The sequence below is a fragment of the Loa loa genome (genome assembly GCF_000183805.2).
Source record: "Loa loa unplaced genomic scaffold supercont3.23, whole genome shotgun sequence".
Classification (NCBI taxonomy): Eukaryota; Metazoa; Nematoda; class Chromadorea; order Rhabditida; family Onchocercidae; genus Loa; species Loa loa.
This window is the reverse complement of record NW_018108203.1, coordinates 204,862-219,733: the sequence shown is the minus strand read 5'-3', so window position 1 is coordinate 219,733 and position 14,872 is coordinate 204,862. Positions and strand designations below refer to the sequence as shown.

General features: G+C 33.2%; 1 protein-coding gene across 2 annotated transcripts in view; it reads left to right on the top strand.

Moving 5' to 3' along the window:
- The window catches only part of LOAG_16846, a gene marked incomplete at its 3' end in the record, with an annotated part of 26,447 nt that overhangs the window by 8,095 nt on the left and 3,480 nt on the right, over positions 1–14,872 (top strand). For both annotated transcript variants that reach the window (XM_020449504.1, XM_020449503.1), the window contains 10 exons: positions 95–546; positions 748–927; positions 1,044–1,263; positions 5,562–5,777; positions 6,639–6,749; positions 7,726–7,827; positions 8,849–8,934; positions 9,265–9,310; positions 9,995–10,078; positions 13,031–13,086. In XM_020449504.1, the coding sequence (XP_020306959.1) occupies positions 95–546; positions 748–927; positions 1,044–1,263; positions 5,562–5,777; positions 6,639–6,749; positions 7,726–7,827; positions 8,849–8,934; positions 9,265–9,310; positions 9,995–10,078; positions 13,031–13,086 (1,553 nt within the window). The remainder of the gene's footprint in view (positions 1–94; positions 547–747; positions 928–1,043; positions 1,264–5,561; positions 5,778–6,638; positions 6,750–7,725; positions 7,828–8,848; positions 8,935–9,264; positions 9,311–9,994; positions 10,079–13,030; positions 13,087–14,872) is intronic.

Here is a 14,872-nt window from a genome sequence, read left to right as displayed (position 1 = left end):
ATATATATATATATATATATATATATATATATATATATATATATATATATATATATATATATATATATATATATATATAATTTTATTTTTGCAGTGAACACTAGCCTAGTCCTCGAAGAATCTCGTATCGGAGTCGATCGTCTTCCGATCGTGGATGACAACTTATCCACTCCGCTAGTGGAGTATGCTCCTAGTAATGATTTCCAACAGTACCAACAACACCAGGCTTACATGCTGGATAATTATGGGAATAACTACCATGCATATCAAGGCAGGACGGATGTGCCTACTGAGCTTGCAGCCAGTTTACCGATAACACAGCTGATTCATTCCGACATACTACCGTATGAATCGGACTTTTCTCAACAAGTACCCACTGGATTATCACCTGTTGATAGAGTACCATCTAGCATGAGCATTGATTCTACAATATCGGATGATGTCAACGTCGGCGTTCATCCGCTTACTCTTGATCCGTTGGAACAGCAACGGAAATCACCACTTCTCGGATTTCCTCCTGAACAGGAAGTATCACCTACAACACGTGTAAGTTTGCATAAAAATACTTTCCCAAAAGTACGGCAGTTACGGCGATAAAATCCATACCTCCTGTTTCCGCATGCTACGTCATTGCTTTCAAATCTTTAGTTCATGAATTCAGTTGGTCCTGCGAGTATGATTAATTGATTTAACATTTGCAGAAGTTTTCAAGTTTAGACTTTTAATTATTTTGCTTATTTCTTATAGACAAGAAATACGGAAGCAGCGGAACGGGAATCGAACTGTTATAAACAGTTAAATTGTAGTTTTATGATTAACAAAGAAACAGAGCCGAAAGAACATTCACAACTTAAAGGCATAACAACAGAAAAGCCGGAAAGTGTAGGAAAAGAAGAGAAAAAAGACAGGCCAAAAAAACCAAGACCGGTAAGTTTCAGTTTCAGAAATGGAAAACTTCATAGTAGACTTAAAAATTTTGTTCTGTTTGCATATTTTCCAAGTAAGTGAATAAATAATTTAGTGAAACATATGGCCAATTTTAGCTGTCAGTACGGGAGCTACAGAATGCGCCAGTACCAGTAAGGCCTCCAAAACCGAAACCGCCTTCTAAATCGCAGCTGCTAATGGAAAAGCTAAAGGCAAGCATTGAAGCAGATAAACTAAAACCGAAAAGAGATGTCAAATCAAAACTTCGTGATCTGTTGACGGTACCAGCACCCGTTCGACATGTGCAACCGCAGACGACCATTGATGAGAATGAAGGTTGGTTTTTTAAAATAAAAACTTAACAACTACATGGGATTTTAACCTCCAAAAATTAAAGCGCTGAAGACTTTTATCACGTGAGCACGTCGGGCTATACTTTTCTTCTTTTCAACTCAAAAACTATAATTACGAGGTTTTGCCGATTGGTCAAGATGAAATTCTGATGTTAGGATTTTGAAATCAGGAAGATTTACATCCTGCTTTTGACCATGCTATCCTGTGTGCTACTGAACCTTAGATGAGTTTATATCTAAACTTGTCTTTGTTTATAATTGCAATTTGTGCAAATGCACATTCAAAATATTAGCGGTAGTGGTGGTTGCAGTAGCAGTACGCAACTCTGCTCACATTACCAGTAATAGTAACGGCAAATAAGTTAGAGGACATTTGTGCATTATTGTTAACCCGGGTCAGAGGTCAAATGCCTCTTTCGCACTTTACTTCTTTTTCCTTTTCTGTTAATGAACAGAATAGCTTTTTTTCACGCTTAACTTCTGCAGTCTTCAAAACATTTTTTCTATTTAATTCTATAAAATCACGAAATTCAAAAAGCACTTTTTGTACAAAGCGCCATCCATTGCATTTGCGCATTTCACATATTGAAAATGTGAAGATCTACAGAAAAAGCGGGCTAAAATCGATTTCATTTTTATAGATTTATTTTAAAAATCGATTGAGAAATCACCGGAATTGTAAATCTTCCACAGTTGTACATAATAGTCCATCTCTGATCTGTCGCAGAACATTGCAAAGAGTTCTTCCTTTTTGAGTTTTTCCTGGTGTTATAGATTTTTTCCTGGTATTATTGATCGTTACTCTTGCAGATTTTTAGGTTCTTATAAAAAAATTAGTTATCAGATGACCTTCTTATCCTTTTTACTTCGATTCATCGAAGAAATCGTCTTTTCGGATAACAAGTGGAACGGATCACAAGTCTAAATTTCATGAATTCAGACCTCATTATCGACTGGGGGAATAGAAATAATTATAAGTATCATTTAATCCAGTAAAATATGCTTATCCTAAATTCATTCACTTACTGCCAATGTACGATTTTCAATTAAAAGAAATGTATTCCAGTGTATCACAAGTATGATTTATCCTAATCGATTCTGCTAATCTCTTTAGCCGCCAGTGAATCGTAGTTGTTTTCCTGAGCCAAGAGACTAAAGAACTTTAAACCCAAGGACACAAATGTCACAAATGAGAATGTGTTAATAATTAGCACATGTGCAAACCGCTTGTTGTGTTGTTTTCATTGATTCCCCCTCTCCCGAAATCGCAAGCTCGTTTGAACTTCGTTGGCTCTTGGCTACTCTAACAATTACTACAACTGCCGTTGTTGGTGATGTTATTGCCTCTTTCAGAATTTCTTGTTTTTCATTCTGCTCTTACTTGTTCACCGTCACTCTCACTCGATGGTTCAGTTGCTAGACAAACATTCGATGAATTTGAGACTATTCTAATTTTAATCTGAAGATAAAACTTTGAAACTTTGGGGATGAATTTGTTGGAATAATTCGAATTTTGTTTTATATTCAATCATTCATTTATTGATTTGTTGTACATGAACAAAATGTACATAAACAAACAACAAGTCGGCAAGGCTGTAATGATTATTTTTGCTAACCAAATTCATTCCATAAATTGGCGATATGCAAATGTCGATATATATGCAAATATGTGCAGGGAGACAGTTGGTGACAGACACAATTGCTTTTTTTATTCATTTATTTCTTAAAGTTTCATTCCCATCATTGTTTCCTCTCATTTTTCCTATTTAATGTATGATTTATGTAACAAATCAGAAGATAAATAACACTTTCTTCCAGTCTTTTCCACTTTTCTCACTGATAACTGATACACTCATCCAACTGCCTCTGTTAGACTTTTTCTCCTCCGTCAGATTCGAACTAACTTTCTAATTAATAACTCTCCCAAGCATATCTTTAGTCACAAAGTTCAGTCTCATTCAGTGCTTCCAGTTTTCTAAACTCTAACCTTTTCTTATTATCTTTTTGAATATTATTGCCCTTCCTGGTTTATGCTTTCATTCATTACGCTGATAGCATTATCTTTTGTTAATTACTGGTATAATATGATAAAAATGTGTTGAAAAGATTATCCCGCGTATTCCCGATTTCAGAAAGATAAGGTAAAAGAAAGAATTTGCTGAGAGTGGTTTGAAAAGAAGGAAGAAATAGATGGATAGTAAGTGTGAAGTGAAATCAGCTTTCGTGAAAATGGTCCATTGTTGTTTGTTGGCGGAGATATGTTTGTCAATGATGTAAACATTGTTGTTGATACTGCATAGGTTCCAGTTGCCCTATTTGAACTTCCCTTAAATGATGTCCATTTCTGAAATGGACAAACAAATCCATAAAATATAATAAAGAAGTTATGAGTTTCAGAAATGATAAAAAGTTTGTATTTTAGAAATGCAAGTTGGGATTTACTGCAAAAAAATTCATTTCTTTGAATTCTTTCCTGCTTTTTATACACATTTCTTTTATCAAAAAAGTGTAACTCTTTAGAAGTTCAACAAACCTTTTAAAAAAATGCTCTTTTATTTAAAGATTGAAAGCGAATTGTGAGAAGCTATTATATTATTTTGTTGATATCTAAGGTGGATTTTCCTATAGGCGCTTTGTGAATCTTTGCGATAAAGCGCATTTAGTATTGCTGGAAGATTGACGAAGTATTCGAGGCGATGGCCAAGACTGAGCTCAATTTTTGATTTGGACCCCAAAATATTTTCTTCCAACCACTGTTTGTGATAGTGATTATCGTTTCTTCTTTTTTTGAGCACTCAACTTCACAAGACTAAATTTCAGTCCCTTTTTGATCACGTTACCAGGTCTTGCGTAATTTTAACCTTTCCAGTGTTGACTTAACTGAAATGATTCACTGAAATTTATCGGATATTTCAATGGAAATACAAATTCGGCATGGAATTAACAATTAGCAGAAGTTAGCATGAATTGAATTCTAGGAATTTTTAGTTATTTGTTTATTTGCAACGATGTGATGCAACTTTCAACTTTACTTACATTAATCTTATATGATGTGCTATATTTGGATGTAGATTACCAATTAATTCATGGCTTTCAATAGATCGAAGAATCAAATTCATATCAGTAGATCAGCTAGCATAATCTACTATAGTAGCGCATTTTATCCTCAAATAAATATGCCATAAGGAAAACATCGATTGGTATAAGTGTTGATAAGATTCAAATTCTCAGGTTTCTTCATATAGCTTTCTATTTCAGTCATTCGACACTTGAAGCGTTCATGTTGCACGCATTTGTTGCAAATTATTCCGTCATATTCATCGATTAGTTACGTCGTTAAGATGACAATTTCAACAAAGAAATAATTGAAATTAGTATAAATGATTGTAAATGAAGAGTGAATAATTGCTAAGTTCCGCCACTTATTCTTCCTGCATTTGATTAATCACTTACTATCTTACAGTATTATTCCTTCAAGCTAACACTATCTAGATGAACTTTTTCTTCCAGTCTCGTCATTGTTCCCAGACTTTGCTCAGTTATTAGCCTTCTATAGCTGCGTAGGTTACGTTACGGATGACAGTAAATTCCACGGAAGTTTATTTTCTTGAACTTCTTCATACCAACCATTTCTCCTATTCTCCATTTCTCACTAACTATGAACCATTGAATTTAGAAAGCTAACAGAAATTCTCCATTAATTTGTTGCGCATTTATTTTCATTTCATTCTTAGAGGACTTTCCATATCGATAATCATATCTTTTTATTCCTCTTTCTCTCTATTCTTTTACAATTTATAAAATTTTAGCTCTTTCCTTTTTTTTTTCCAGATGATTGGACCAGTCTAAAGTGGATTTTTCTATTTCTAATGTAATTCACCTGTTTCAGATGTCCATCTAAACATTTCAATTAATAACACTATCTGATAATGTCGAATACCAATAAAGTATTTGTGTACTGCAATTTTGAAAACAAAACTTATTCTGAAATGAAATTGTCTTTTCGTATGAAAGTAATTTGGGTACGGACACTTTTTACAAATCATTTTATTCCCAAATTTCGTTAATTAACTGTTTTTATCACTATCAAGAAGTGATTTATATGAAGAGCCTTATTTCATTCTGTTTATTCATGTTAAAGGTCTAGGATGATTTATAGTTCACGTATGACTTTTTGCGTTTCCTCAAAGACTGAATTTGTGATTTGGAATTTGTTTTGCGTATTTTATTTTTGTTTTTTTATTTTTTGTTATTTATTTATTTGTTTATTTTTTTTTGTAGAAAAAATGTCTCCTAATGAAGAAAGCAAAAAGATAGTTCAACAGTCCTCTCCGAATGCGAAGCGTCGGCGAAATGAGGCGCTGAAAAGGGTAAATTCAAAAGTACGGTCTGGGCAACCTCGGTCATTACAGCAGCCTGATATCACAACAGCGACAACATCACGACCACCTACGAAGTCAAGGCAGTTACTGATTCAGCCGAAAACTGTCCAGAAAGGTTGTGCTTATTTTGCTGGTAGTACTTTGTAACTATGTGAACAAGCCCATTCAGAGGTTTATTTTGAGGTTCTACCTGTCAGGTATTGCCATGGATTTAAGTTTCCAGATTTTTGAGCATGTATATTAATTTTTAAGGTTTCAATTTCAGTGTTATTGGGACATTTTGAGATCGTAGGTTCAAAGATGAACGCTTTAATTCTATCTAGTTATGCTAAGATTTTTCTTCAAAAGAATTAGGTCCAACTTTTACTTCTTATAAGTTATTGTTCACTTCCTGTTCTGGTATTCATAACACGTGATTTGCTTAGAAGAGGGATAGATCAAAGCTTGAATTTTGATGTCACCGCTAAACATGATCCTACACTAAAAGTTAACAAACTTGATTGTATACTTAACCTTGAAGTGAAAATAATCAGACGCTTTGCGAGATACTGTTCAAACAAAATTGCTAAAATCCTAAGGAGGCCGGGAATGAGCTCTCCCTCCTAACATGTACTTTAGAATCTCAGCTATAAGTAATTTGTTTGCTTTTCCTGACTTAAATCAGATATTCTTTTTGGTACCTTTCTAGAAGTTGTGTTTCTAAAAGTTATGTAATTTTTGAAATTTGGTCTATCCCTCCGTTAAAATATGACTTTGGCGTGATGCCTTCATTTGCGGCTTGTCGCATTATTGCCTAATTTCCAATTTAATTATCCGTCCTCTTCCTACTACTGTTATGGAGGTGACAGTCATCGGTGTACCTCAACACTCTCTCGGCATGGCATTCTTACATAAAATTTTTGAAACTATCCAAGTTTTTTGAATCGAACTTCGAAAAGAAATGTGTTTCAAATGATGAATAGCCATCATGTTTTAGGCCCACTTGCAATGAGATCCGAAAGGTTGAAAAAAGAAGCTTCTAAGGAGCTTCCCGGGGCCTCAAATCCTAAATCAATACTTCAACCATCAAACATTACCAGATCAGGATGTAAGTATTAATTTTCTTCTGAAAGTTGAGTTTGAATACAACGTATCATATTTTTGCACTTGGCTTATGCCGATTATTCGATTATCCCATACAGGAAAATCAGAGGAAATTGGGAATGAAATAAGTGGGGAATGGACCTTATTCCTCGTTGAATAACCTGTGAAGTCATTGGTGTACGATTGGATGCAACAAATTTGATCAATTGAATATTTTGTGGAAAATTTGCGATAATTGCAAATTTTTTTTCACTTTGCTTTCAGATTTAAGATATTTCAAATATAAGGGCCGTTTTTCCGTCTTCCTTACTCCCTCAGTGTTGATTCGGTAAAATTTAGGGTTATTTGCTACTTTATGTTGCACGAACAAGAATCGATTTCACTTAATTATTATCAGTAGATTGGCAACTTTCATGTTGTACAAATCTGAAACTGGAAGAAATTTTGGTAATACTCTGCAGGGATTTCTTTTCTTGATAACTGCATTTTTACGACCTCTGCAAATTTTATTGTTGTAACCTAAATGTTCTCACCTCTTAGTTTCGGTTAAATTACCTGAATTTGTCCCAATTTGATCGTAGATGTACTTAGACTATCTCAACTATCCTTTATCATCTTTGAATCTTTGAAAGATCATAAACTGTCTTAACAATGGTCCCCAGGTGCCTTATTGTTCTCTATCAGATGTGGCCATCACTGTAATGCGCAATTGCAACAACATCAGTTATCGGTTAGCTTAGTGGTCCGAAATTTTCATCTTATAAATTTTATTTATTCTGGAGTGTGCAGTTGTGTTACAGCATGTCATCACAAGTGAATCGTTCTATGTTTTGAAATTAAAACCTTTCCAATTTCACCTTTTTATCATCCTGTGAAGTTAGGCACGCGAAACAAATCTTCAGCGTCTTCTTTTATTCTCCCTTAATTAATATTTGATATAGGGAGTTCCGAATTATATTTAACTGAAGCAATTTTTGCAGCGCAGCATTCCAGTTTGCCCACTTCATCTACAGTACATTCATCACTTAAAGTTCGTAAATACGATAAACAACCTACCTCAATGACCATCGAAACACACCGAGGTTAGTTAGTATCTGTCAACTTATTAGTTTTTCCACTGTCGTGTCGTAAATGACTTTTTTGTTTCATTTAATTACATTTACATGAAAATATCCGCAGAATAACGAATCAGTTTGGTATTTAGCAATTATGAAAGGGAATTCGCTTTGTGGTAGAATTGCAAAACATGATATGAGATGAAAGTTTGGCATTGTTTTTTTTTGGAAAATAGCGATCTTTTTGGGGCATAAATGCAACTGCAGCCATAATTCCTGTCCTAAATTAATTAATGACTCACTTCAGCCAGCACTCCAGGCTATTAACACTTTACATATTACATTTTTTTTTCCTTTTGGTGTCGTCAATGCATTCACCTTATGCTTTTTTCTACAAAAATGGAAATTGTTGTAGTCTGTTACTGTTGTAACATTTGAAATTTATCTTCGCTACTGTAATTTAAAGGTAATGGCCCAATATTATCGTAGTCGACGTTGACAGAAAATGTAAACTTATGATGCCGATTAATACACATATTGGAAATTCCATACTCTATAAGATTTGATAGCCTCGAATCTCTTCCTTTTGAAGACTTAAGTGAAAAAGTGAAAAAGAAATTTATAGTGACAAAGTTGAACCAAATATAAGTCGATATTTAGTTCCAAAGAGTTAAGATTATTGTTTATTAGATGCGTTGTTCAGTATTTAATCCGCTTTCCAGAGGATCGATTATGATTCTGTATTCTGCGGGGAGGGAAATGTGTCTAGATTGGTCCTATATGAGAGAAACTTATAAAATTGGTTAGATCAAATTTCACCACACTTCTCAAATTTTCAAGTCAAACTGACAACTGTACTGGCCTTCAGCCAAATTATATTTGTGTCGACAGATTTTTGCTTTCTTTGAAAAATCCTGAAACAGATGAGTGGTTTTCAGCTCCTACATAATCTTTGTTTTGGAGAGCCGCAAGGTCCATATTTTAAATTTATTGAGAACTCAAAGTTCCAGGCATAATTTATTATGGATTTCAAAAGCTTTATTTTCAGATGATACTTTAAAATTAAAGAGATTAACAGATGCTGTTCGTGGATTTGACGTTCTTGCTATTGTCTTCAGCCAGCAAATCCAAAAGGTATTACCTTACTTTACTTCTTGTTTGTTTGCTGCACTAATTAACTGGAAGTAGTTTTTCAAGAACTATATGTTTAGAAGTTGACGAGCTACTGTAATTTTGGCCTTGTAATCTTGGGCCGCAACTTGAGCTGATCTTAAAATTGTCTCACTAGTTTAAGGATCCCAAGAAAAAAATCATCCAAATTGGAATTCATTTTACCTTTTTTTTGAAATCAAAAGCCACTGAAAGCTGAAAATTTCTTAAACTTTGAAATCATAAGGAAAAAGATTCGAAACAAACCTTTTATTCTCTTTTATCACGATCAATGATTAATCCATAATTTTTTAGTACAGTGGCGAATTATACACAGCGCTTGAACAAAATAGAAAATACGGTATGGTTTTAGCTTCAAACTAATTTTAGGGATTTTTTCAAACGCGGAGAAAAAAAAATTAAAATAGATTTTTCCTTGGTTTCTTCCATATTGATCCTACTGTTCCGGCAAAAATTTCGTAGGAAGAGAAAACTTTTAAGCTGTCAATTTTTAATACAATGCAGAAAATACTCGATGTAGAATCGTGAATTTTATCAAGTACTTTAAATTTAGTTTTTGAATAAATTATTCCAACGTCATATGTTTTCATTACGCCCATTAATTATACGATTTGTCATTGGGCGAATTCAGAATTCTCTGAAATTGAATGGCTAGTTTAGAACTGAATGAACAAGGAATTTTGATTGAAAGTTCGACAATAAAACGAAAACTTTTTTTCCTTGTTTCATGAAATTGAAATGGAATTTGGTGTAACAAGTTAAATATGTTACAATTTAAGCTGAACTTTGCATTGTTTTTGGAGTACGGTTCGGTTGAAATTATCAAAAATCATACAATTACTAGAAGTTTCAATGAGTGTTTTTTGTACTTTCATATGAGGTTGTCGACTTTAGGTAAATATTCGAATGGGTCATTTTGCCTATTTCAGTAATGAATGCATTAAAAGATTAGCTCGAACTTGGCTACTAATTTAGTTACTATCCAAAGTTAAACCAATCAGGGAGTAATTTTTACTTCCTTCAGAATCTCATGTGAAAGCATTGGAAGCCAAGTATGAGGAATTACTGGTAGCGGTGAACGCCGATCATGCCCGACAAATTGAAAATGGTATGTTAATTTTTCATGTTTCAATAGAGATCGTTCACATTTACTATAATTTGTCAATGGTAAATGTATAATTTGAAAAGGGATGACAGTTCGGGACCTATCCATTATTCTGCCTTTACCTGTCTCTGTTACAAAGTTACTGATAATGAAGTATTAATACTACTGACTGATTGACTGATTCTTTTAACAAAATGAATCTCAGATATTGCTACCCCTGATGATGAATTCATCAGATCTTTCGCAGCTACATTAACTTAGTATTATAGAGATGATCCTCGAAATCAGTTATTATATTGCTTCGGGATCGTTTCTATGTCTTCAATGATTTCCGTACAACTTGGCACTGTTTACTTAGCCCTAAATGTTTTTTTGAATGCTCAAAAAAGTACTGCAAAATATTATAAAAGGAAAACAAGATAACAAATAGTATAAAGAAATAAAAGCATTTTTTTAGGCGATTGTAAATTTATTCATTTATAATTTGAATCTTTTGAAGTGTATCCGATGTTTTCATCTTCGATATCCTGTTTTAAATGATTGTTAAAAAATTCGTTTAAATCGTTCTTGTAGGTGATAAGTGATGTATGTAACACTTGTTGTAATCTGTATCTTTTCATTCATTTGCTGTCTGACCTTTCACTTCAATCTTTTGAAGACCTTGAAAGTAAGTTATTTTCGAACTGTGAGAAAAAAAATATCCAAAGTTAAGGATATAATTATCTTTCGAATCTCACTTAAACATTGGATTTTCCATTAAAACTTTCCTTTTTTTGCTGATTTTTTTGGTTGCAAAAATAGAAGAATTTACGAGAACGGAGGATTTAAACTTAATGGAAAAGGTGAAAATTCCTAGTTTGATAAATGAATTAGCTCACTGATTCTTTGGTAAAGCTCAAGGAATGCCTTCAAATATGACGACACCATGGAAGACTAGAATAAATATGTGATCTAGTCTACGAAGCCAGAGTAAATGACTTGTTAATGACTCTTCTTTTTCTAGACATTTGGCACCCATCATTTGCAGTGTAGATTTGGGGGCTTTGAAAAAAATATAAAGTTACCTGTATCTCCCTAACGAGATTGATTATCGCTGTTGCTGCTTATTACAGTCATGTATTAAATTTAGTCACTTCAACTTCCTTCAGAAATTACTGGGCTCTTTTTTTAATTCTAGAATAAATGCTGCAATTTTGTTTGAAGGAAAATTTATTTTTTTGGAATAAAAAGCAAACAAATCATCCAAATACTTGCTCCTTCTTTATCAATTGCATAAATCTATCCAATATCGCTATGTCGGTGACATTTAATGTTGCGTCACCAATTTTCTTCGTGCATTTTTTTATATACAATAAAAAGTTTAGTAACGAAATGGCTAGTTAAATTGGAAATGAGAAGACCAGTTTTACAAATATGCAACAATAAGAGAACAGAAAGAACCGTAAATGACTTTTCTAAGAGATCGCCGATCGGGATTTCCATTTTTCCACTGAATGTACCCTCAAAAGCACCATCTACTGACCAGGGAGTTGTGATTGAAAAGTTTTTTGCCTGACAGTTTTGTTCGGCTGTTGAACGATCATAAAAATCTGTTTTAGCTGTTGAATCGATCATGAGGTAAGATGGTATTTTCTATCAGTTTGAATTTGAAAAAGCATTAACTAGAAATGAACTGTTTGTTGTATGTCCTCAGAGTTACTGTTTATATATACCAAACTTTTCTGGAAATATTTGGGATTCTCGTGTTTGAATGAAATTCACCTGTGAAATCATTCATTTACTGAATGAAATAGTAACCAGATGAATAATGTTGGAAGAGAATAAATTTTTCATTCGATATTACTAGGACTTGATAACCTTCAAATGATTTATTTGTCAAGATGACAAAGTATGGATTATGTAAATTTGAGATATTCTGAAGAGGGAGAGCTTGAAAGCGTCAAGATGACCTTCTTTGGCTCATAAATTCAGTTCATTAGCATTTATTGTTAACAGCAATAGCATGTCCTGCGTCTCTTGCATAACATAAAAGGGACCGTTATGAGTTTGGTGGCCTGTAGAGGTTATCCAAATTTCAGAGATTTATCGGATGGAACCCAAGTTTTAAAGTCTTTGACCGACTTATTTTTATCTGGTAACTCTATAGACTTCCATTTGTCTTCGAATTCCTGTTTTTTGTTTCTTTTTTTTGACTATGTTCTCCATGACTAGCAATAATCTGACCTTATTCTATTTCAACCATGCTATCATTGTCCTTTGACCTCTTGTCATGAATTTACAAATGGAGAGTAAAGTTCCCGGTTATTTTTAGACGTTTTGCATTCTCGTCTTCTCCATTCTCATCTTCTCTGCCCTCATGTTCTTTTCATACCTTCCAAACACTATTTCATTTTCTTTGCAATGAATGGTGAGAGAGAGGGGAAGAGTGAGGGAGAAAGGTTAAAAGAGAGAGGAGGAAGAAAAGGACAAAGGATAGGGATCCTTTTTGGGGGTTTTATCATTTTGTTCATTAACAGTTTCTGCTTTCTGCGAATGTTATTGCGCTTTGTGTGACACCTTTATTCAGACTAAACTTCGACCATCTGAAGAAAATTTCTTCCTTCATTGAGCCTAAGGCTTGTCCCTCTCTCATTCATATTCACAAATAAGCCCAACAAAAGAATCACTTATCTTTTACTGATCCCATCCTTATTTCTTTCCTCATTCTATCACTATTCTACTGAAAGATGCCAATATTCTGCGTGATACCAAACGTGATACGTCTAAAAACTCCTGGCCTTGTTGTCTTACCATTTATTTTAATATCATTATTTTCATCTACAACAATTTACATAATTCTGCTGGCATGCAGTACAACTGCAGCATCATCTGCAGTATCACTCTCTCTGTTGCAATCCTCAACTGTTCTTTTTCCCATTTTTATCGTTTTCATATTTCTGGTTGTTTTATTTGCAGTGAATCGAAATCATGAAGATGAGTTAAATTCGGTGAAGGAGCGATACGAAAAACAGGTATGCAATAGTCTTCTTGATTCTGGCTTTTTTCCTTTTGCAGTGGTGACCAGCTACAATGACTTTAGATAAAAATTGAAGTCAAAATTTTCAAAATATTTTCTTAAATTAGACGTTGTTCTCTTCTAGCAGGATTACATGTACAAACTTTTGATATCTAATATACACACTTGTGATTCTTTTTCTCTTCATACCCAAAACGGAGTTTATTGATTGTTTCTACAAGAATTATTAAAATAATCATGAGTAACTGTAGATAGTAGTAACTTGAAATTAGGTCATTTAAAGCAAGAGAAAGCGGGAGAGCGGGGGAGAGAGCCGGGAAGTTTTCAAATATGAGTTAGTAAATTGAATAATGTTTTATCTGTTTGAAATGATCAAACGTCACAGTCTCCATTCTTTGCTCCGTTTATGGCAGTAATTTCGAAAAGTGACCCAAACATCTCGCAAGATACGATCATTCGTGTTCTATCGAGGCCATGATTTCTATGTATGATTGGCCTAATTCTAGGCAAATATGTTATTGTTCAAGAAAAATATTAAAAAATTGGTTTTTATTCACTGTAAAACTTTTATTCTCACGGAGAAGAAAATCTCAGAAGAAATTATGTAATTAACCAATGCTATTAAAGATTTTGCAGAAGTTGCAATTTGTTTATCATTTCTTCACCACAACTAATGCTTTACGTTCGTTTGACTAATTTAAAACTGAGTTTTTACTGATTCTAAAAAAAAAAAAAACTGAGTTTTGATTTCATAACAGTTATCTTTTTAAAATTATGATCATAATTCTCGGATTCTTACCATATATTAACATCAATTATTCCTATTGCCACCAAAAATGTTTATTTTTGTTTTGGGAAAAAGAAAAAATTTATTGCTTCATCGTAATTCCACTTTTGTGATTTTCAATTTTTTTGCTCAATTTAACTTTTTTTTTCACTTATACAACTAGAGTTTGCAATATATATTACTTATTTATTACTTAATTGATCATTTTCGTTAATTTATTTGTTTTGTTTCCGTCTACTAATCCCTTTGTTTAATTGATGATTAGGTACTTCATCTTTTTTACTTTGTACTTTATGATGCAAACTTTCAAAAGTAACTGTTTGTATTGAGTAATTGATCTAAATATATTGCGTTAATTTTCTAAAAAACCTGAAAGATTCAATTTTTTGTCTCATAGGTCTAAGAAAAGTTGATAACTTCAATAAAATATATTTACTTGTTTTTTATTAAATCGAATAAAATATATTTGTCTATTTATTACTTGTTTATTTCTATTTATATTTTAATATATTTTGTGAAAAAACTCATCGATAAATTTCATCACCTATGCGACATTTCGAATCTTGACCTTACCATTAGGAAGATAGCATATGCTCTTACACCTGATGTTATCATAGTGGATTGAAATTATTCATCTTTCTTATAATAAAAAGAGGCTTGGAGATGCCACACACCTGACAAAACAAGCCTAGCACTTCTTGTGCTTCTATTTGTTATTGGTTGTTAAGTTTAATCATTCTTGGAAGAGAGTTGTCGAGCAGCGTTTTTACAGCCTTCAATGATAAACTGATGATAAGAAAAATCGAATACAGTTAACAATGTTGTAGTTTATTTTAGTTAGTGGAATGTAATGATGAGTTAATGCGAACATTGGATGAACAACGTTGCATTCATGAAGCGCAAATCGAACGACTCAGCCGTTCGAATCAAATCCAATGCGCCAATTTGGATAGCAAGTTGGCAGAAGCGGAAAAGTGGTGGAAGAACTTATCCG